Source organism: Chiloscyllium plagiosum, unplaced genomic scaffold (genome assembly GCF_037043375.1).
Source record: "Chiloscyllium plagiosum isolate Xiang-an unplaced genomic scaffold, Cpla_swu_hap1 HiC_scaffold_12, whole genome shotgun sequence".
NCBI lineage: Eukaryota > Metazoa > Chordata > Chondrichthyes > Orectolobiformes > Hemiscylliidae > Chiloscyllium > Chiloscyllium plagiosum.
Window position 1 is genome coordinate 102,358,108 of NW_028270150.1, and position 24,771 is coordinate 102,382,878.

At 46.0% G+C, this 24,771-nt stretch overlaps 1 protein-coding gene across 4 annotated transcripts in view; it reads left to right on the plus strand.

The window, feature by feature from the left end:
- Positions 1-24,771, plus strand: part of phex (phosphate regulating endopeptidase homolog, X-linked) — a 342,975-nt gene that overhangs the window by 247,802 nt on the left and 70,402 nt on the right. For all 4 annotated transcript variants that reach the window (XM_087993122.1, XM_087993120.1, XM_087993121.1 and 1 more), the window contains 6 exons: positions 7,088-7,189; positions 8,219-8,296; positions 11,763-11,866; positions 12,576-12,634; positions 19,003-19,057; positions 21,811-21,878. In XM_087993122.1, the coding sequence (XP_087849248.1) occupies positions 7,088-7,189; positions 8,219-8,296; positions 11,763-11,866; positions 12,576-12,634; positions 19,003-19,057; positions 21,811-21,878 (466 nt within the window). The remainder of the gene's footprint in view (positions 1-7,087; positions 7,190-8,218; positions 8,297-11,762; positions 11,867-12,575; positions 12,635-19,002; positions 19,058-21,810; positions 21,879-24,771) is intronic.

Sequence of the window (24,771 nt, forward strand, 5' to 3'; positions counted from 1 at the left end):
GATAGCTTTGGCAAATTCTAAAAGAGAATCCAAAGGATTTTTATAAATATTTTAAGGACAAAAGGGTAACTAAGAAGAGAATAGGATTAGCAAGGCAACCTATGTGTGGAACAGCAGGAGATGGGGGAGACACTAAATGAGTATTTTGCATCAGTGTTTACTGTGGAGAAGGACATGGAAGATATAGACTGTGGGGATACAGATGGTGATATCTTGAAAAATGTCCATATTACAGAGGAGGAGGTGCTGGATGTCTTTAAATGCATAAAGGTGGATAAATCCCCTGGGCCTGATCAGGTGTATCCTCTAACTCTGTGGGAAGCTAGGGAAGTGATTGCTGGGCCTCTTGCTGAGATATTTGCATCATCGATAGTCATAGGTGAGGTGCCAGAAGACTAGAGGTTGGCAAACGTGGTGCCACTGTTTAAGAAAGGTGGTAAGGACAAGTCACTATAGACCAGTGAGCCTGACCTCGGTAATGGGCAAGTTGTTGGAGGGAATCGTAAGGGATAGGAATTATAAATGTTTGGAAAGGCGAGGACTGATTTGGGATAGTCAACATGGCTTTGTGCATGGGAACTCATGTCTCACTAACTTGATTGACGTTTTTGAAGAAATAATGAAGAATATTGATGAGGACATAGGAGTGGACATGATCTGTATGGACTTCAATAAGGCATTCGACAAGGTTCCTCATGGTAGACTGACAGGATTAGATCACATGGTCTACAGGGAGAACTAGTCAATTGGATACAGAACTGGCTTGAAGGTAGAAGACAGAGGGTGGTGGTGGAAAGTTGCTTTTCAGACTGGAGGCCTGTGACCAGTGGAGTGCCGCAAGGGTCCAGAGTTAGTACGTTTGCTGATGACACCAAAGTTGGAGGTGTAGTTGACAGTGAAGAAGGTTACCTCAGATTACAATGGGATCTTGACTAGATGGGCCATTCAGCTGACAAGTGTGACAGATTTAATTTAGATAAATATTGAGGTGCTGTATTTTGGAAAAGCAAATCAGAGCAGGACTTAACCACTTAATGGTAAGGTCCTGGAGAGTGTTGTTGAATAGAGACCTTGGAGTGCAGGTTCATAGCTCCTTGACAGTGGAGTCACGGGTAGATAGGATAGTGAAGGGGGCGTTTGGTATGCTTTCCTTTATTGGTCAGAGTATTGAGTACAGGAGTTGGGAGATCATGTTGCAGCTGTACAGGACATTGGTTAGGCCGCTGTTGGAATACTGCGCGCAATTCTGGTCTTCTTCCTATCGGAAGAATGTTGTGAAACTTGAAAGGCTTCAGAAAAGATGTCTTGTTCATTCATGGGATAAGGGCATCGCTGGCTATGCCAGAATTTATTGCCCAGAGTCCTTAACTAATAACTGCTGAGGTTAACGTTACATCATAGCACACCTCAAAAGGTTATTTGCCAATTTATTAAACCCTCTCTCGACAGTATAGTGGAGAGGTATAGTATCTGAATTTCGAGTTAGGAGCACCAGCATAAACAGAAACGTCTCACAAGGATGTTGCCGGGGTTGAAGAGTTTGAGTCATAAGAGGCTGAATAGGCTGGGGTTATTTTCCCTGGAGTTTCATAGGCTGAGGGGTGACGTTATAGAAGTTTATAAAATCATGACGGGCATGGATAGGGTGAATAGCCAAGGTCTTTTCCCTGGGATAGAGGGGTCCAAAACCAGAGGGCATAGATTTAAGGTGAGAGGGAAAAGATGTAAAAGGGACCTAAGGATGCCTTTTCATGCACAGGGTGGTGCATCGATGGGATGAGTTGCCAGAGAAAATGTTGGAGGTGGGTACAATTATAACATTTAAGAGGCAACTGGTTGTGTATATGAATAGAATGGTTTTAAATTTTCTAAATTTGATAAAATTCAGAAGCCTGAAGTGCAAAGAGACTTGGGAGTTCTAGTCCAGGATTCTCTCGAGGTAAACTTGGAGGTTGAGTCAAGAGTTAGGAAGGCAAACACAATGATGGCATTTAGTTTGAGAGGACTTGAATATAAAAGTAGAGATGTGGTTCTGAGGCACTACAAGGCTCTGGTCAGACTATGTATGGAGTATTGTGCGCAGTTTTAGGCCCCATATCTCAGGAAGGATGGGGCTCAGAGGAGGTTCACAAGAACGGTCCCAGGAATGAAAAGCTTAACATGTGAGGAACATTTGAGGTCTCTGGGCCGATACTCGATGGAATGTAGAAGGATGGGGGAGGGGAGGGATCTAATTGAAACTTATGGAATACTGAATGGCCTGGACAGAGTGGATGTTGAGAAGATGTTTGCATTGGTAGGAGAGATGAGGACCCGAGGGCACAGCCTTAGAATAAAGGGAAGGCCTTGTAGAACGGAGATAAGGAGAAGTTTCAGCCAGAGAGCGGGGAATTCATTGCCACAGAAGGCTGTGAAGGCCAGGTCAGTGAGTATATTTAAGACAGAGATAGATAGGTTCTTGAATATCAAGGGGATCAAGGGTTACAGGGAGAAAGTAGGGGAATGGGGTTGAGAAACGTATCAGCCATGATTGAGTGGCAGAGCAGACTTGATGGGCTGAATGGCCTAATTTCTGCTCCTATGTCTTATGGTCTTATGGGTTAGAGGGATATGGGCCAAATGCTGGCAATTGGGATTAGATTAAATTAGGATATCTGGTTGACACAGATGAATTAGCCAAAAGGGTCTGTTTTCATGCTGTACATCTCTATGACTCTGAAACAGCTCTGACAAGCCACTCAGTTCAAGGGACAAGGAAACAAGAGCTAGAATCTGGGGTTTGGAAGTGTTAGAACTACTTTCCAGTATGGACAGTACGGCCTGAATGGCCTCCTTCTGGTGCTGCAGATCTCTCTACTTTTCTAAAATCCATGGATTAAAACTGCCATGAATCCTTCCCAGTGAGGAGAGTTACCAGAAAATCACACTGACTAATTGCTGGTCTTTAATTGACCGTCCTTTCTAAGCCCTAACTAGGGAGAAATGTGAGTGTAGGTGTCGGCTCAGAAATTCTCGGACCACACATAAGTTGCAAAAAAGCACACTTTATTTTAGTTAAGCCATCGAGAGATCAATAGTTAATAATCCAGACTGTCAATCATAAGATATCCTTGAATATGCTAATAGTAGACCTCTGATGTATAGATCATTTTAGTCACCCTCCCGGAAACAAATCAGTGTCAGTCTGAAATCCTTCTGCCTCCAAAGTAAATCCCCCAAAAGTCATCAAAGTCACCAGTATCCAATGCATTTTTTTCCTTAATCCTTGTCTGTCCCTTCACTGACTTCAATTCTGATGCGATTAGGCAAGATTTAGGATGCATAGGATGGGGAAAGAAACTGCAGGGGATGGGCACAATTCAAATGTGGCTCTTGTTCAAAGAACAGCTGCTGCGGGTCTTTGATAATTATATATCTATCAGGTAGGGAGTAGTTGTTGAGAGAGGGAGCCATGGTTTGCTAAAGAAGTTGAAGCTCTTCTCAAGAGGAAGAAGGCGGCCTATGTGAGCTTGAGGCGTGAAGGCTCAGTTAGGGGGATTGAGAGTTGTACGTCAGCCAGGAAAGACCTAAAGAGAGGGCTAAGAAGAGCCAGGAGGAGACATGAGACGTTGTTGGCGGATAGGATCACGGAAAACCCTTAGGCCTTCTTTAGGTATATCAGGATTAAAAGAATGATGAGAGTAAGATTAGGGACGATCAAAGATAGTAGTGGAAAGTTGTGTGTGGAAACTGAGGCCATCGGGAAAGCACTTAATGAATACTTTTTGTCAGTATCCACGTTGGAAAAGGGCAGTGTTAGTATATGGAGATATAGGCTACAAGATTAGATGGGATTGAGGTTGACAAAGAGGAGGTTTTAGCAATTTTGGAAGATCTGAAAATAGATAAGACCCCAGGGCCAGATGGGATTTATCCTCAGATTCTCTGGGAAGCCAGGGAGGAGATGGCAGAGCCTTTGACTTTGGTCTTCATGTCATCATCATCGACAGGGGGATAGCGAATGTTGTTCCTTTGTTTAAGAAGGGGATTCGAGACAACCCTGGTAATTATAGACTAGTGAGCCTTACTTCAGTTGTGGGTAAGATATTGGAAAAGATTATAAGAGATAGGATTTATAATCATCTGGAAAGGAATAATTTGATTATGGATAGTCAACATGTTTTTGTGAAGGGAAGGCTGTGCCTCACAAACCTCATTGAGTTCTTTGAGAAGGTGACCAAACAGGTGGATGAGGGTAAAGTGGTTGATGTGGTGTATATGGATTTCAGTAAGGTGTTTGATAAGGTTCCCCACGGTAGGCTGTTGCACAAAATACAGAGGCATGGGATTGAGGGTGATTTAGTGGTTTGGATCAGAAATTGGCTCACTGAAAGAAGACAGAGGGTGGTGGTTGATGGGAAATGTTCATCCTGGAGCTCAGTTACCAGTGGTGTGCTGCAAGGGTCTGTTTTGGGGCCACAGTTGCTTGTCATTTTTCTAAATGATCTGGCTGTGAGTGTAGAAGGATGGGGTTAGTAAATTTGCAGATGACGCTAAGGTAGGCAGAGTTGTGGATAGTGCTGAAGGATGTTGTGGGTTACAGAGGGACATAGATAATCTGCAGAACTGGGCTGAGCGGTGGCAAATGGAGTTTAATGCAGAAATGTGTGAGGTAGTTCACTTTGGAAGAAGTAACAGGAATGCAGAGTACTGGGCTAATGGTAAGGTTCTTGGCAGTGTAGATGAACAGAGAGATCTCAGTGTCCAGGTGCATAAATCCCTGAAAATTGCCACGCAGCTGAAAGGGTTGTTAAGAAGGCATATGGTATGTTGGCGTTTATTGGTAGGGGGATTGAGTTTCGGAGCCACGAGGTCATGCTTCAGCTGTACAAGACACTGATAAGGCCGCACCTGGTGTATTGCGTGCAGTTCTGATCACTGCATTTTGTTTTGCAAAGGGTTCAGAGGAGATTTACTAGGATATTGCCTGGTATGGAGGGAAGGTCTTACGAGGAAAGGCTGACGGAACTGAAGTTGTTTTCATTGGAGAGAAGATTGAGCGTTGACTTAATCGAGACGTATAAGATAATCAGAGGGTTCGATAGGACGAACAGTGAGACCATTCTTCCTCAAATGGTGAAGGCTAACATGAGGGGGGCATAGTTTTAAATTGAGGAGTGATAGATTTTGGACAGAGGTCAGGGGTAGTTTCTTTCCTTAGAGACTAGTAAGGGCTTGAAACGGCCTGCCTGCAACAGTAGCAGAGTCACCGACGTTAAGGGCGTTTAAATGAGCATTGGACATACGTATGGATAATAATGGAACAGTGTAGGTTAGATGGGCATCAGATTAATTTCACATTGCGCTGTAATGTTCTATGTTCTGTGACTCATTAACAGTCAGTCCCTGAATCCAGCAGAGTTGTCCTTGTAGTTTCACAGCCGTGGGGGTAGTCAGCAACACCTGAATCGGTGCTTTCCACCTTGGCTCCCAGTCGCTATTAAATATGCCATCGGATGGAAATGGCTTATCGGTTATTTGTGTTCATTTCACCCATTTGTTGATATATCTCTCTCTGTCTCTCACACACACACACACAGAGTCACTCTCACACACACACACACACACACACACACACACACACACACACATAGTCAGTCACGCACACACAGTCGCACACACACAGTCACACACACACAGTCACACACACACAGTCACACACACACAGTCACACACAGACACACACAGACACACAGTTACTCACACACAGACACATAGACACACACACACACACACACAGTCACACAATCACAGTCACACAATCGTGCAATCATTCAAACTGGAAGTCCTTTAATTCGTATATTGCAATTTACCAAGTTGCCCAATTCACACACAGAATTTATCAAAATGTCCAATTTATCTGAGGGGCCCCTAGAACAAGCCATTTTCCTTATCCGGTATTTTCTCTCACACAGTCTGAATGGGAGTAGTCTTTCCAACTACAGTGAGGGACTGTCCCATTGTACCTTATGAGTCCTTTCTCCAAAATAAACAAATTTCAACCGGCCGTATCAATACTATGGAGTGAGAAATTTACTGGGCCTGTCCTCCTTGTTCCTCATAACCTCATAACTTTAACTGGCCATATGTAAAGAAGTCAGCTCTCTAAGCCACATCCATCAGGTAATAGGGAACACTTCCCTGTCCCAACTCCTTTATTGCAGAAACAATGCAGAATAGCCAAGGTCACCCTGCAGCAACCTAAAGCACCTTCATTAAAAAAAAACCTTCATACCTTATTCTCCCGGATTTGAGCGGCGGTTCGGTCGATCTCTCCAAGGTATAAGCCTCACTAGGCGAGGGGCTAATCGTCTGTTTGGACACAAGGAGTGGCCTTAAGGTAAAATACCCAAGGGGCTCCCACCACTGCATTACATCTGATTCAAACTTTCGGTCACTTCATCAGCCTAGAGAAATATTCCCTATGTTGGGAAGAGAATCACGGCATCAAAATTTTGGTTCAGAAAATATAGGGAAACATGTATATTGCAAAAACAGCACACGTTATTGTATTTTGGCCGGCAAGTGATCACAGTCAATAATCCAGAGGATCAATCGTAGGTATCCCTGAATGTGCGAATAATTGATCTCTGATTTCTAACGGAAAGGCAGCATATTTTGTAGCCCTTAAGTGCGGAACCATTTCGCATGTTTCAGTTCCCTCACAATGTAATGTTCTCATCAGTAAAAAGTAGATAAAGCAAGCCAGTTAACAGTGTTCTGTTGATCAGTCTAATCATAAGACTGGGAAGAAGCGTATACAGAAACATCTCCAAGGTTGTACAGAGACTCCTGCATTCTTGCAATTCATGTTCTCACGGTCACTGTGACTGCAGCGTCCATTTTGAACCTGCCAGGCAAATTATTATTGCTAAATGGAGACTTACAAAATGGAAACTTTCGACTGTTGACTCCCCAACACTTTATCATAGGTTCAATAATGTAGCCATAGAAGGGACCCACCCTCTTCTGACTATCCCAATGGGAGCATGTTTTAATCCACACAGCCATTAATGAATGTTTAAAGTTGGGGCTCCTTTATTTGCAGACTGAAGACTTGGTCGCTGGCATTCGCTGGGCATTTGTGGACATGCTGGAAAAAGAAAATGACTGGATGGATCCAGAAACCAAGACCAAAGCTAAAGAGAAGGTGGGCTTTTGCATCTTTGAAAATAAGACACGTTTAAAAGATGAATTGGCCATGCTAAATTTCCCGTAGTGTTAGGTGAAGGGGTAAATGTAAGGGAATGGGTCTGGGTGGGTTGCTCTTCGGACGGTCAGTGTGGACTTGCTGGGCCGAAGGGCCTGTTTCCACACTGTAAGTAATCTAATCTAATCTAATCTTAAAGTTTGCAGGTTAGTGGCGTTGTCCTGGAGCCTTGCTCAGTCGGAGTGCAGACTGAACAAACAAGTGTTTGGGAGGGCAGACCGAACTCTGATTCACTTGTAGAGGTGCTGTCACTTACTGATCGCTCTGGATAGTGAAAAATGCAGGGAAGTCACCACGTTTGCAGACAGTGATGCACACTCCAACTCAATCTGCATGCAGTAAACCGCATGCCAAGGGCTCCCACCACTGTGCATTTAACCATTTTTGCTCGAGTTATATGGAGTATTGAGAAGCCACCTCTGCAGTACTGTGTTCAGTCTTAGTCCTTATTTAGGTAAGGATATAAATACCTGAGAACTGTTCAAAAAATATCCACGCGACTGACACTTGGGGCGGTGGCGCAAGTTATCATACAAAGAAAGAGCAGGCCTGTATCTGTTGACGTTTTAGAATGAGTGAGAGGTGACCTTTACCGAAACACTTAAGCTCCTGAGAAGACTTGACGGTGAGGGCTCATGGGAGACCCTGGAAGGAGGGATCGTGGTGGCGGAGGGCAGAGTGGTCTCCCATTTAAGATGGAGATGAGGAGGGATTTCTTCTCCTGAATTTTTGAAACTCTCTTCCCTGGAGAGCTGTGGATGCAGGCATCCATTGAATATTTTAAGGCATAGGTAGAGGGATTTGTAAATGGCCAACAAGAGAGGCAATGTGTGGAGTTGGGTTGCAGTCACGTTGGTCATGGAATGGTGGAGCAGAACTTGAGGACCTGAACAGTTTTTCAGCAGAGGTTGTGCACTGCCGTGTTCTTCTCCATTAGATTAATTTATTGACTTTTTGTTTCCCTTCCAGGCACATGGAGTTCTTGCCAAAATAGGATACCCAGACTTCATACTGAATGATACCATCATCAACGCCTACTTCAGAAATGTAAAGTAGTTGATTGCTGGTTCGGACAGTGTGGTATAGTTTGAATTGTTCTCGTGTTTACACCATTCAGTGGGCTCAGGGAAGCTGAGGGCTGGATCCGTGTGGGACCATCCTGTTTGGGAAAATCAATAGGGAAGCAAAACCTTTGGGAAATGAATGACATTTTGTTCATTTATTTTCACATGCCAGAAACCTCAGATTCTTCAAAAATGCACACTTATCACTTTATTGAAGAGGTTTTGTGTTATAGAAGGGGAAAATGTATTCTACCAAGGTAACTGAGTCAGACATTCCCAAAAGGCAGGTAATTATGAACTCGGAGGAAGTTCTGTCAGTGTTCAGGGTTAATTGCCCCAGCTCCTGACCCCCTAAACCTGACTCTGAGAATGACCCAGGGACTCTGTCAGATCTCTGCTCACTTTGCTCTTTGAACGGAAGGAGATAATGTTGAGAAGCTGAGACTTCCCAACAATCTCCGCTCCCTGCCATGACAACGCCAGCTTTGACAACCAGTGGGAGTGGGAGAGCTGCCCCCAAAACGTGCGTGCGGTCCCCTTGCCGCCTCCACAACCTGTGCACTGAGGGGAAATTGCTCAGCTTTTCTTTGAGGATCCGTCAGATCTTCTACACCTTTCCCCCCATCCCCCTGAGAGATTGGTGGGGCGCAGGTCCTTGTTTGAATGGGTCCTTTGCGAGTTGCAGCATTTTCACAGTGCAATAACCTAGTCCTGGAGCCGGATTCGAACCCACCACCTTATTCCAACTCAGCAGTGGAAACCCTATGAACTGTGAGAGGTTCAATGTTGAAGATATCTGGACCCATTCCTGACTAGAACTCAACACTGAAAATGCTGCTATAAAGCAGCAGATGAATAATCCTAATCATTGGAACTCAGTCCAAAAACAAAACCAGTATTTTTACCCGAATTGTCACTTATGTGACTGGATTTACTTCTTATCCCTTTCATTAATGTCTGTGTCCTGGTTTGACAATCTGGTTTCTGATTGTCCCGGGAACATATCTCTCCAAACTGGGCTGTTCTACTTTGTCCTGGAGTTATTTAAAAGTGCAATTATATTGGCGGTTGTTCAGGGAAGGTTCACTGCCTTGATTCCAGTGATGAGAGGGTTGTTTTATGAAGAGAGATTGGACCGAGACTGTCAGATGTTTAGAAGAATAGAAGGAGATATGATTGAGGGATATAAGATGCTATAGGAGATTGACAAAATAGATGTAGACAGCTTGCTTCCTCATAGAATCCTTACAGAGTGGAAGCAGGCCACTTGGCCAATCGAGTCCACCCTGACCATCCAAACAGCATCCCATCAAGATCCACATCCTTACCCTATCCCTGTAACCCTGCATTTCCCATGGCCAATCCACCCTAACCTGCACATCCTTGGATACTATGGGCAATTCAGCATGGCCAATCCACCCTAACCTGCACATCCTTGGATACTATGGGCAATTCAGCATGGCCAATCCATCCTAACCTGCACATCCCTGGACACTATGGGCAATTTAGCATGGCCAATCCGCCCTAACCTGCACATCCCTGGATACTATGGGCAATTCAGCATGGCCAATCCACCCTAACCTGCACATCCCTGGATACTATGGGCAATTCAGCGTGGCCAATCCACTCTAACCTGCACATCCCTGGACACTATGGGCAATTCAGCGTGGCCAATCTACCCTAACCTGCACATCCCTGGACACTATGGGCAATTCAGCGTGGCCAATCCACCCTAACCTGCACATCCCTGGACACTATGGGCAATTCAGCATGGCCAATCCGCCCTAACCTGCACGTCCCTGGACATTATGGGCAATTCAGCATGGCCAATCCACCCTAACCTGCACATCCCTGGACACTATGGGCAATTCAGCATGGCCAATCCGCCCTAACCTGCACATCCCTGGACACTATGGGCAATTCAGCATGGCCAATCCGCCCTAACCTGCACGTCCCTGGACACTATGGGCAATTCAGCATGGCCAATCCGCCCTAACCTGCACATCCTTGGATACTATGGGCAATTCAGCATGGCCAATCCACCCTAACCTGCACATCCTTGGATACTATGGGCAATTCAGCATGGCCAATCCATCCTAACCTGCACATCCCTGGACACTATGGGACAATTTAGCATGGCCAATCCACCCTAACCTGCACATCCCTGGATACTATGGGCAATTCAGCATGGCCAATCCACCCTAACCTGCACATCCCTGGATACTATGGGCAATTCAGCATGGCCAATCCACCCTAACCTGCACATCCCTGGATACTATGGGCAATTCAGCATGGCCAATCCACCCTAACCTGCACATCCCTGGATACTATGGGCAATTCAGCGTGGCCAATCCACTCTAACCTGCACATCCCTGGACACTATGGGCAATTCAGCGTGGCCAATCTACCCTAACCTGCACATCCCTGGACACTATGGGCAATTCAGCGTGGCCAATCCACCCTAACCTGCACATCCCTGGACACTATGGGCAATTCAGCATGGCCAATCCGCCCTAACCTGCACGTCCCTGGACATTATGGGCAATTCAGCATGGCCAATCCACCCTAACCTGCACATCCCTGGACACTATGGGCAATTCAGCATGGCCAATCCGCCCTAACCTGCACATCCCTGGACACTATGGGCAATTCAGCATGGCCAATCCGCCCTAACCTGCACGTCCCTGGACACTATGGGCAATTCAGCATGGCCAATCCGCCCTAACCTGCACGTCCCTGGACACTATGGGCAATTCAGCATGGCCAATCCACCCTAACCTGCACATCTCTGGATGTGGGAGGGAACTATAGCACCCAGAGGAAACCCATGCAGATACAGGGAGAATGTGCAAGCTCCACACAGACAGTCACCCGAGGCTGGAATTGAACCTGGGTCCCTGGTGTTATGAGACAGCAGTGCTAACCACTGAGCCACTGTGCTGCCAAAAATGCGGGGTAATCTGGAACAAAAGGTCTTAGTTTTAGGATTAGGGCCAGATTTAAAACAGAAGTGAGGAGTATTTACTTCTTTTAAGGATTCTTGTACATCTGGAATTCAGAGTGCAGTGGGATGTTGGGACATTGAGTAAATTTAAGGAGGAGATACTCAGGTATTTATTTAGTAATTGGTTTAAGGGTTATGAGAGCGGGCAGGAAATGAGATCAGCCATGATTGTATTGAATGGTGGCCAAGGCTTGAGGGGCTGAATGGCCTACTCCTGCTCTGAGTTCTTCTGTTCTGATGATCTTCCTGAGCAGCTTGTGTGAAAGATAACATTTGTGACATGTGCAGAAGCTGCTCAGGAATACCGAACTGGCTGTGACTCCTCAGTGAGTGCCTGCTCTAACCTGCCGAGGCAGTGGTGGAGCAGACTTGAGGGACTGAACTAGGAGCTGTGCCCAAGCGTTCACCAATGTTTGTGACTGGCTTTGCCCCCTTGTCTCTGCAGCTGACTGTCTCACACACCGAGTACTTCGACAACGTCCTGCGGTCCCTTCAGTTCTTCTCTCAGACGGGTTTCTCCTACTTGAGGAGCCATGTTTCAAAGACAGAGTGAGTGTATGTTTGCTTTCTGATGCTGCCTGATGAGACTTCTCATTGCAGTTCGGTACACGTGACAGAAATAAATCAAATCAAATCAAATCAAAAGGAGATCTCGCACTTTGCAAAGTGTGTGAGTGTGCATGACTATCCTGGGTCTCCAAACCTCACCAGGACGTTTCTGGTGACCTCCAGTATAGACCCTGTGGAAACATGGTGGCTCCATGTGAGGTCCCCTGCTTTGTCTCGATGTGCCCCCTCTCACTGCCCACTCAAACTGGGGCAGTCCCAACCTCCAGTCTCATGTTCTTTTTGTGCACCCCCCCCCCCCCCCCCCCCCCCCCCTTCACAAAAAGGAGACCAATGTTGCAAATCTCAATATGGTAATTATTTCTCTAAATGTTTTTTTTCTTAAAAACAAACCTTTAAGAGTGGTTGCATGGAGCAGAAAGCCCATTCCAAAAACTGGAAATGATCTTCTTTTGAGCTCTGTGATTGTGATGAGCTGCTCCTGTCTGGGGTTGATGTTAAAATACAGCTCCTTTACCTCCAAATCAGCCGAGCCAATGATATGGATCAGCCTCTGGAATATTATCCACTGTGCTTGGAATTGCATTGCCCATTAACCTCCGAAGGTGCTTTCAAACGTATACGTGCTCTGAACTGTTCTGAAATGCATGGGAGGTGGTTTGTCTAATCTGACTGTCTCCTTTTTGTGCAGATGGTACACAAGTCCCACCACAGTTAATGCCTTCTACTCCCCAACCACTAACCAGATCAGTGAGTATCTTTCTTTTGGTTTTTGGATGGGTGTAGCTGCTGTCTTCATTAGAGTGAATACCTAATGCCTGGGTTGTATGAGACACAAATAAGACTGTGTTCATCCTTCTCAGCTCCACCACAGTCAGCCACTTCCTTCACCCACTGGCTTTCACACTGCTGTCCAGAAACGGCGGCTATGTCTCAGGCTACCTCATAGGAGGTGTCCATGGAAAACAGACAGAGATCAAACTGTCTTACTCACACCAGCCCGGAATGGAAGACGCGATCGTGGAGCCTTCATGACAAAAAGTTTTGAAATAATTTATAGCGAGACTTCCTCAACCATAGGAGAAGGATAGAGTCAGGGCTATAGCAATGATCGAAAACGGTTGGTTAAAGACATAGTGTTTGAGGGGTGTCCTCACGGGCAGCTGGAGAGAGTGCTGCAGAATCCAGGCACTGGTCTTCCCGAGTTAAGGTTGAATGTTTGTGGTGAAGGAGGCACAGAGGGCGCCCACAGAGGCAGTGGATCAGCAGTAGGTCCTGGAGAAATATGCCCAGGAGTAGACTGTTCAGCCCATTGAGTCCTTGAGACATCCCATCAGTAGCGCCCCCAACCCTGCCCCTGACACATGGGGAGCAGAGATTTAGATAAACAGAAGTTGAATTGGGCGGGAGCTAATCTTGTGTCAGAGTGTCAGAGCCAGAGGCAAAAATGTTCTGAAGGTGAAAGTAGGTCATCTTTGTGATGGAGAGGATATATTAAATTCTTCAATGGTTGAAGGAGTAGCTGGCAAGGCCAGCATTTGTTGACCATCCTTATTTGGCCATGGGCTGAGTTGCTTGCTGGATCACTCCAGAGGGCAACAAAAAGTCACATGTAGATGAGACCAGATAAGGACGGTAGATTTCCGACCTCAGTGGCATTGGTAAACCAGAAAGGTTTCAAATGAGGATCAATAAGTTTTATGATCACATTTAATGAGACTAGATTTTTTTAAAATCCTGACTTTATTAAATTAATTTAAATACCTTGAGTTGCTGTGGTAGGATTTGAACATACGGGCTAATCAAGAATGGGTTACTCAGTAATTTTAATTACTAATTCAGAGACGTGACCACTGTGTCACATCCTCCACTTTCTAGATGCCCTTTAGGGGCAAAGGTAATGAGGTTTTGAACAGCCTGTTTCAACCTTTACCAAGGAATTAGGAGCTGGGTAGTGGAGTTTGTGCTGAGGTTTGAAGCTGTAGAGTCATAGAGATGGACAGCACAGAAACAGACCCCTCGGTCCGACTCATCTATGCTAACCAGATATCCAACCTAATCAAGTGTCATTTGCCAGCACCCAGCCCATATCCCTCCAAACCCTTCCTATTCATATACCCATCCAGATGCCTATTAAATGTTGCAATTGTACCAGCCTCCACCACATCCTCTGGCAGCTCATTCCATACCCATACCACCCTCTGTGTGAAAATGTTGCCCCTTAGGTCTCTTTTATATCTTTCCCCTCTCACCCTGAACCTATGCCCTCTAGTTCTGGACTCACCCAGGGAAAAGACCTTGTCTATTTACCCAATCCATGCCCTACATGATCTTATGAACCTCTATAAGGTCACCCCTCAGCCTCGGACGCTCCAAGGAAAACAGCCCCAGCCTGTTCAGCTCAGATCCTCCAACCCTGGCAACATCCTTGTAAATCTTTTCTGAACCCTTTCAAGTTTCACAACATCTTTCCGATAGGAAGGAGACCAGAATTGCACGCAATATTCCAACAGTGCCCTAACCAGGGTGTAGGACCATTCGGCGCAGTCACTTTGGCGCGTGTGAATCGGCGCGGCCGGTTTGGCGCAGCCTGTTTTGGCACAGACCCATTTAGGTGCGAACTGTTTCGGCGCTGCTCATATTTATTCCTTTCCAGGCTTAGTTACAAGCATTAATGAAGGCAATAAAAAGAAAAATAATGTTTATCCTCTTCAGTAAAAATGTTAAAAAGAAAATAAAAATGAAAGAAATAAGGTAAATACGGAAAATCTGAAATATGCCATTTATTCAAAATGATGGGCAATCCCTCGTAAATACTCAATGCCATTTCTCTCACTAAATCTTCTTACAAGTGTCTGTATTCTAGCATCTGCTTCCCTGAATTTCTTCAATTTCAACAGAATATCATTTTAATGGGTTATATTTTATTTTAATACAAAGTACTGAATAACTACAAAACAGTTCTGCGCCTATATGAGGCTGTGCCAAAATGGGCTGTGCCAAACTGGCCACGCCAAATTGCTCGTGCCAAACCGGCCGCGCCGAATGGTCCCACTCCGGCCCTAACCAATGTCCTGTACAGCCGCAACATGACCTCCCAGCTCCTCTACTCAATACTCTGACCAATAAATGAAAGCATACCAAACGCTGCCTTCACGATTCTATCTACTCCACTTTCAAGGAGCTATGAACCTGGACTCCAAGGTCCCTTTGTTCAGCAACACTCCCCAGGACCTTACCATTAAGTGTATAAGTCCTGCTAAGATTTGCTTCCCCAAAATGCATCACCTCACATTTATCTAAATTAAACTCCATCTGCCACTTCTCAGCTCATTGGTCAAGATCCCATTATAATCTGAGATAACCTTCTTCGCTGTCCAGTACATCTCTAATTTTGGTGTCATCTGCAAACTTACTAACTATGCCTCCTATTTTCACATTTAAATCATTTATATAAATGGCGAAAAGCAGTGGACCCAGCACCGATCCTAGTGGCACTCCACTGGTCACAGGCCTCCAGTCTGAAAAACAACCCTCCCCCACCACCCTCTGTCTTCTACGTTCGAGCCGGTTCTGTATCCAAATGGCTAGTTCTCCCTGTATTCCATGAGATCTAACCTTGCTAATCAGTCTCCCATGGGGAACCTTGTCGAACATCTTATTGAAGTCCATATCTATCACATCTACTGCTCTGCTTCATCAATCCTCTTTGTTACTTCTTCAAAAAACTCAATAATGTTTGTGAGACATGATTTCCCACGCGCAAAGCCATGTTGAATATCCCTAATCAGTCCTTGCCTTTCCAAATGCATGTACATCCTGTCCCTCAGGATTCCCTCCAACAACTTGCCCACCACCAAGGTCAGGCTCACTGGTCTATAGTTCCCTGGCTTGTCCTTACCACCCTTCTTAAACAGTGGCACCGCGTTTGCCAACCTCCAGTCTTCTGACACCTCACCTGTGACTATCGATGATACAAATATCTCAGCAAGAGGCCCAGCAATCACTTCCCTAGCTTCCCACAGACTTCTCGGGTACACCTGATCAGGTCCTGGGGATTTATCCACTTTTATGTGTTTCAAGACATCCAGCACTTCCTCCTCTGTAATATGGACATTTTGCAAGATGTCACCATCTATTTCCCTACAGTCTATATCTTCCATATCCTTTTCCACAGTAAATACTGATGCAAAATAGTCGTTTAGTATCTCCCCATCTCCTGCGGCTCCACACAAAGGCCGCCTTGCTGATCTTTGAGGGGCCCTATTCTCTCCCTAGTTACCCTTTTGTCCTTAATGTATTTGTAAAAACCCTTTGGATTCTCCTTAACTCTATTTGCCAAAGCTATCTCATGTCCTTTTCTTGCCCTCCTGATTTCCCCCTTAAGTATACTCTTACTGCCTTTATACTCTTCTTAGGATTCACTCGATCTATCCTGTCTATACCTGACATATGGTTCCTTCTTTTTCTTAACCAAACCCTCAATTTCTTTCATCATCCAGCATTCCCTATACCTACCAGCCTTCCCTTTCACCCTGACAGGAATATACTTTCTCTGGATTCTTGTTATCGCTTTCTGAAGGTTTCCCATTTTCCAGCCGTCCCTTTACCTGCCTCCAATCAGCTTTCAAAAGTTTTTACCTAATACCGTCAAAATTGGCCTTCCTCCAATTTAGAACTTCAACTTTTAGATCTGGTCTATCCTATTCCATCACTATTTTAAATCTAATAGAATTATGGTCGCCGGCCCCAAAGTGCTCCCCCACTGACACCTCAGTCACCTGCCCTGCCTTATTTCCCAAGAGTAGGTCAAGTTTTGCACCTTCTCTAGTAGGTACATCCACATACTGAATCAGAATTTTCTTGTACACACTTAACAAATTCCTCTCCATCTCAACCCTTAGCACCGTGGCAATCCCAGTCGATGTTTGGAAAGTTAAAATCCCCTACCATAACTACCCTATTATTCTTACAGATAGCTGAGATCTCCTTGCAAATTTGCTTCTGAATTTCCCGCTATTAGTGGTCTGTAATACAATCCCAATAAGATGATCATCCCTTTCTTATTTCTCAGTTTCACCCAAATAACTTCCCTGGATGTATTTCCAGGAATATCCTCCCTCAGCACAGCTGTAATGCTATCCCTTATCAAAAATGCCACTCCCCCTCCTCTTTTGCCTCCCTTTCTATCCTTCCTGTAGCATTTGTATCCTGGAACATTAAGCTGCCAGTCCTGCCCATCCCTGAGCCATGTTTCCGTAATTGCTATGATATCCCAGTCCCATGTTCCTAACCATGCCCTGAGTTCATCTGCCTTCCCCGTTAGGCCCCTTGCATTGAAGTAAATGCAGTTTAATGTATCAATCCTGCCTCGTTCTCTGCTTTGTTCCTGCCTGCCCTGACTGTTTGACTCGCTTCTTCACTCAACTATACCAGTCTTAGATTGATCTCTTTCCTCTCTATCTCCCTGCCCACCCCCCCCCCCCCCCCTTTACTAATTTAAATCCTTCTGAGCAGCTCTGGCAAACCTCCCTGCCAGTATATTGCTCCCCTTCCAATTCAGGTGAGTCCAGAGACAGTATATTCCAGAAGAGATGGGGGGGGGGCAGGTGAGTCCAGAGACAGTATATTCCAGAAGAGATGGGGGGGGGGGGGATACTGAACAGGTGCAATCCATCCTCCTTGTACAGGTCACTTCTACCCCAGAAGAGATCCCAATGATCCAAACATGTATATCCTTCTCCCATACACCAGCTCCTCAGCCATGCATTCATCTGCTCTATCCTCCTATTCCTACCCTCACTAGCCCACAGCACCAGGAGTAAAACAAATATTACTACCCTTGAGGACCTCCTTTTTAAATCCCTGCCTAACTTTCTATATTCTCCCTTCAGAATCTCAACCTTTTCCCTTCCTATGTCGTTGGTTCCAATGTGGACAATGACCTCTTGCTGGCCCCTCTCCCCCGTGAGAACATTCTGCACCCTCTCTGAGACATCCTTGATCCTGGCACCAGGGAGGCACCACACCATTCTGCTTGTTCTCTGCTGGCCACAGAAACATCTGTCTGTACCTCGGACTAGAGAGTCCCCTAACACAATTGATCTCTTGGAACCCGACATACCCCTCGTTGCATTACAGCCAGTCTTGATACCAGAAACTTGGCTGTTCCTTCCAATTGTTTCGTTCCATATGTTTTGTCAGAGTGAGGTGCAGCCCTTTCAGAACCGGGGCATTGGGTTGGGCAATGGGCCTGAGATGGACAAGACCACCAAACGTATCGGTGGAATCTCTCAGGAGACCGTGTTGATGAGGGAAGCATAATATGGCAGAGAGTCAGTATAGGGGCTACACCAGCTATAGTTGGTCAGGAAGAAGATTGGCCAGTTGATGGTGATTAGTTTGTACATGAGGGAGTCCAGCGTCCTTTTTGGCTGGAGGGTGAACCATGTTTGTACTATCTAAGAGTGTTTGAAGAAAACGAAGCAATCAGCCTAAAATCAGTTGCTCACTTAGGAGATGTATGTTGATGCAGAGAGAGAGAGAGAGGGGGGGAGAAGTTTGAAAAGCTCCCCCCCCCCGCAATCCTCCCAAGTCAAAAGGAGTTCAGATGAGATGTAAAACAGGCAGCTGATTGGCTGACAACAACCAGATCATGTTACCTCCTCTGCACTTGAGTCTGATTGGTGACGGGGCTCCGTGTTCCATGGGTGAAAGGTCAGGAAAGCTCACCATCATGACCTGGCAAGATGACGGCCCAGTAGTATTTTCCCTGCACTGTTGATCCAGAGACCCAGATAATGTTCTGGGGAACCTAATTCGAATCCCGGCATGGGGGATGGTGGAATTTGATTTCAATGAAAATCTGGAATGAAGAGTCACGTGGTGACCACCATGAATCTCTTTTTAATTGTCAGAAAAACACACCTGATTCGTGAAAGTCCCTACCTGGTCTGGCCTCCACGTGACTCCAGACCCACAGAAATATGATTGACTCTTAACTGCCCTCTGAACAATGAGGACGAGCAATAAGTGTTGACCCAGCCAGCACTGTCTGCAACCTGTGAATAAATTAGAAAAAAGTTTAAAACAATCTTGTTTTTTTTCCTCATTTGTAGAATTCCCGGCAGGAGAGCTTCAGAAACCATTTTTCTGGGGAGAAGAATATCCAATGTAAGTGCCCACTGTCGCAGGGGAATGATTTGATCAGAGTTTGAGACTAACCTCAATCCTAAGACTGACCTGAACGCAGTTCCCACTATCGGTCTGAGTGACTCAGCCTGACCCTCTGCCCACTGTCCCCTGTCCTGTCTGAGCCCTCTCCCTCCCCACAGCAAGGAGTGTTACTCACCTCTCAGCGGGCATGGTGGGTCAGAGGCAGAGCCCACAAACTAGGCAAGACCATCAGAGATCTCAGGCTGGATTGTGAAAGCGTGAAACCCAGCAGGCTTTCGTCCTGAGCACAGAATCTTTTGGAGGCTTCGTGAAGACACCGGGGGGTTCGGGAATAGGGTGGATACTGAGAGTGTGAAGGAGGTTTCATAATGTTAGAGTCATAGAAATGTACAGCACGGAAACAGACCCTTAGGCCCAACCCATCCATGCCGACCAGATATCCCAACCCAATCTAGTCCCACCTGCCAGCACCCGGCTCATATCCCTCCAAACCCTTCCTATTCATATACCCATCCAGATGCCTCTTAAATGTTGCAATTGTACCAGCCTCTACCACTTCCTCTGCCAGCTCATTTCATACACGTACCACCCTCTGCGTGAAAAAGCTGCCCCTGAGGTCTCTTTTATATCTTTTCCCTCTCACCCTAAACCTATGCCCTCTAGTTCGGGACTCACCACTCTAGAGAAAAGATCTTGTCTTTTTACCCTATCCATGCCCCTCATGATTTTATAAACCTCTATAAGGTCACCCCTCAGCCTCCGACTCTCCAGGGAAAACAGCCCCAGCCTGTTCAGCCTCTCCCCATAGCTCAAATTCTCCAACCCTGGCAACATCCTTGTAAATCTTTTCTGAACCCTTTCAAGTTTCACAACATCCTTCCGATAGGAAGGAGACCAGCAATATTCCAACAGTGGCCTAACCAATGTCCTGTACAGCCGCAACATGACCTCCCAACTCCTGTACTCAATACTCTGACCAATAAAGGAAAGCATACCAAACACCTTCTTCACTATCCTATCTACCTGCGACTCCACTTTCAAGGAGCTATGAACCTGCACTCCAAGGTCTCTTTGTTCAGCAACACTCCCTAGGACCTTACCATTAAGTGTATAAGTCCTGCTAAGATTTGCTTTCCCAAAATGCAGCACCTCACATTTATCTGAATTAAACTCCATCTGCCACTTCTCAACCCTTTGGCCCATCTGGTCCAGATCCTTTTGTAATCTGAGGCTGTCCACTACACCTCCAATTTTGGTGTCATCTGCAAACTTATTAACTGTACCTCTTATGATCATATCCAAATCATTTATATAACTGACAAAAAGCAGTGGACCCAGCACCGATCCTTGTGGCACTCCACTGGTCACAGGCCTCCAGTCTGAAAAACAACCCTCCACCACCACCCTCTGTCTTCTACCTTTGAGCCAGTTCTGTATCCAATTGGCTAGTTCTCCCTGTATTCCATGAGATCTAACCTTGCTAACCAGTTTCCCATGGGGAACCTTGTCAAACATAGAGTTACTGCACAGGGGGGTCTGTTTAGCTCAGTTGGCTTGACGGTTGGGTTGCTAGGCTGTATGAAGTCAACGGCATAGGTTCAATCCCCATCACCAGTTTGAGGTTAGCCTGATGGATTCTCTTTCTCAACCTCTCCCCTCACCCAAGGTATGATGGCCCTCAGATTAATCACCACCGGTAGTGTCTCTCTCTCTCTCTCTCTCTCTCTCTCTCTCCAATGAGACTGTGCCCCTATGGTGTGGTTCGATATTGACAGTTACACAGCACATGCCATCCATGTCTAACAGATATCCTAAACTGATCTAGACCCCTTTTGGCCAATATCTCTCTGAAATGTTCTCCAAGTGAATCCAGCTCACCAATTACTGTATGGGGAAATTATAAATGGATGCTGTTGGAGAGAACACTATGTCAATTATTGGATTTAAATCTATGATTGAGATTTGAGGTCCACACGGTAATGTATCTGGGGTTGATGGCTTTTGTGTGTAGAATTGCGAGTCTGTTATTATGAATACTTTTTTTTATTGCTAGCTCATGCCAGTTGACTTGTACCAACTTAAATACTAGACTGTCTAGGAAATTAATTGATTGGGTGTCAAGTAGTGTTGTGGGCGGCACGCTGGCACAGTGGTTAGTGCCTCACAGCGCCTGAGACCTGGGTTCAACTCCCGCCTCAGACGACTGACTGTGTGGAGTTTGCACGTTCTCCCCGTGTCTGCGTGGGTTTCCTCCGGGTGCTCCGGTTTCCTCCCGCAGTCCAAAGATGTGCAGGTCAGGTGAATTGGCCATGCTAAATTGCCCGTAGTGTTAGGTAAGGGGTAAATGTAGGGGTATGGGTGGGTTGCGCTTCGGCGGGTTGGTGTGGACTTGTTGGGCCGAAGGGCCTGTTTCCACACTGTAAGTAATCTAATCTGTTATAGAGGTCTGTGGTAATTATTGGCGATAATTAATGAATTTGTCTAAGCTTGCTTCTGTTTGAGACCAAATCACCCACATGCCAACACAAACACAGGATAGATTATTAGTCTGTGACTACATCATGGAATAAATGAGAAATCAAAACGTATCTGTCAATACCTGTCAAGAAGAACTCTTGGGTGTGGGCGGGGTGGTATAGCGTGTGATCTCTTCGTCTCTCTCTCTCTCACTCCGTCTCTCTCTCTCTCTCTCTCTGGCCCTGAGGTGACAGGGAGCTCTGAGGACTCCAGTGATTTGCTTTTGATTTCAGGTCTATCAGTTATGGTGCGATCGGAGTCATTGTTGGCCATGAGTTTTCGCATGCGTTCGATGACAACGGTGAGTGACTGCCACCTCTCACTGAAGAGGAGCTCTCTGTACAATTTAATGATACTTCATTCCCAGTTGGAATGTGGATTTTTTAAAACCGCTTTGGGGCATGCCTGTTGCTGCTCATCCGTAACTGCCCTTGAACGGCGTGGCATAGGAACAGAAGTAGGCCATTCGGCCCTTCAAGCCTGTTCCTCCATTTAATGAGATCATGAAAAGCTAAAGGGCATGCAGACCTTTGCAGCGAGGGGATTCAAGTACAGGTATTGTACTGTACAATTGAATGTCTTGCTGCTGTTATACAGGGCCTCGGTGAGGCCACACCCTTGAGTATTGTGTGCAGTTTTGCTCTCCCAGTCTGAGGAAGGTCATTGAGGGAGACCAGCAAAGATTCGCCGGACTGATTCCCGGGATGGCAGGACTGGCATATGAAGAAAGGTTGGATCGACTGGGCATGTGCTCACTGGAATTCAGAAGAATGAGGGGGGGGGGGGGGAGTCTCGTAGAAACATATAAAATCCTGACTGGACAGGCTCGGTGCGGGTAGAATGTTGGGGAAGTCCAGAACTAGGGGGTCACAGTTGAAGGATAAGGAGTAAACCATTCAAGATTGAGATAGGGAAGATTTTCTTCATTGAGAGTGGAGTTCTGCCCCTCAGAAAGATGTTGGGGCCGGTTCATTACATATATTCAAGAGGGAGCTAGGTTTGGCCCTTGCGGCTAAAGGGATCAAGGGGGGATTGGGGGAGGGCGGGAATAGGATACTGAGATTGCATGATCAGCCATGAGCGTACTGAATTTGTGGAAGAGTGTTCCAAACCCCTCCCACCCTTTGTGTGCAGAAATTCTCCCCAGCATTTCTCCTGAATGGTCTGGTCCTTATTGTCAGACTATGCCTCCTAGTTCTAGAAACCAGTGGAAATAGTTTGTCTTTATCAACCCTGTCCTTTCCTGTTAAGATTGAACATAGAACAGTACGGCACAGTGCAGGCCCTTCGGCCCACGATGTTGTGCCAAGTATTTATCTTAATCTAAGACCAACCTAACCTACACACCCCTCAAATTACTGCCATCTATGTGCTTATCCAGCAGTCGCTTAAATGTCCCTGATGTCTCTGACGCTACTCCCACCGCTGGCAGTGCATTCTACACACCCACTACTCTCTGTGTAAAGATCCTACCTCTGACATCTCCCAACCCTTCCTCCAATCACCTTAAAATGATGACCCCTCATGACGGCCATTTCTGCCCTGGGGAAAAGTCTCTGGTATCTACTCTATCTAGGCCGCTCACTACCTTGTACATCTCTATCAAGTCACCTCTCTTCCTTCTCTCCAGTGTGAAAAGCCCGAGCTCCCTCAACCTCTCTTCGTAAGATAGGCCCTCCAATCTGGGCAGCATCCTGGTAAATCCCGTCTGCACCCTCACTAAAGCATCTACATCCTTCCTGTAATGAGGCAACCAGAACTGGACACAATATTCCAAGGGTGGTCTGACCAGGGCTTTATAGAGCTGCAGAAAAACCTCACGGTTCTTAAACTCAATGCTAAACCTCGAAAGCTGTGCCAGATGCTTGTTTCCTGAACCTTGAGTAAGCTTCCTTCTTCCTCTTGACGAGATCTTGAAGATTTCGATCAGATCACCCCTTCACCTTCCAAATTTTAGAGAAAACAGGCCCCATTGTTTACTCTCTCCTTGTGACTTAACCCTTGAAGTCTAGGTGTCATTCCTGTAAGCTGACATTGTAATCCCTCCAAAGCTGACTTGGCAAATTCAGAGAGCAGTTAAGAGTCAACCACATTGAGTTAATCTGACGTTATGTGTAGGAAAGCAGATTTCCTTCCCTAAAGGAGGTTAGTGAACCAGAAATTTTCTGACAACTGATAATGATTTCATTGTCACCATCAATTGAGGTGAAATAAGAATTCCCGATTGATTGATTAATGAATTGAATTTAAATTCAGTCGGCTGATGTGGTGAGATTTGAATCCACGTTGCTAGAGCTTTAGCCTGGGACTCTGCATTACTCAGTTAGTGACAGGACCGTGATGCACCGTCGCCCCCACTACAAGGAGGTTATATAGATTAGATTGCCTACAGTGTGGAAACAGGCCCTTCGGCCCAACAAGTCCACACCGACCCTCCGAAGAGTAACCCATCCAGACCCATTTCCCTCTGACTAATGCACCTAACACTATGGGCAATTCAGCCTGGCCAAGTCACCTAACCTGCACATCTTTGGACTGTGGGAGGAAACCGGAGCAAACCCGCACAGACATGGGGAGAATGTGCAAACTCCACACAGACAGTTGCCCGAGGCTGGAATTGAACCTGGGACCCTGGTGCTGTGAGGCAGCAGTGCTAACCACTGAGCCACCATGCCACCCAAGTTCTTACCACTGTCTTCTGCACCTTTTACACATATTTCCATATCTTAGCTCATCTCAGATGATTTATTTACTGAGAAGGTGAGCGGAACACTTCCTGCCTGTTAGTGTGTGTAGTAATGGGGAGCATTGTAGAAACATGGGCATTAGGATCTGGAGTACGCAATTCAGCCCTTTTGAGCTTGCTCCTCCATCTAATAGATTATGGCTGATCCATCAACTCAGTCTGCTTTCTCCCCCCCTCCCCTTTGATCCCACCTTGCAGTTCACTGTGGGGGCTGGTACAATTACAACACTTAAAAGGCATCTGGATGGGTACATGAACAGGAAGGATTCAGAGGAGTATGGGCCGAATGCTGGCAAATGGAACGAGGTCAGATTGTCTGGTCAGTGCAGACAAATTCAACCGAAGGGTCTGTTTCCGTGCTGTATGACTCTGAGGGGACCAAAACTGCTCACAATGCTCCAAATATGGTACATGGTCCCATTACAAAACTCAATCCTCTTGACGACTC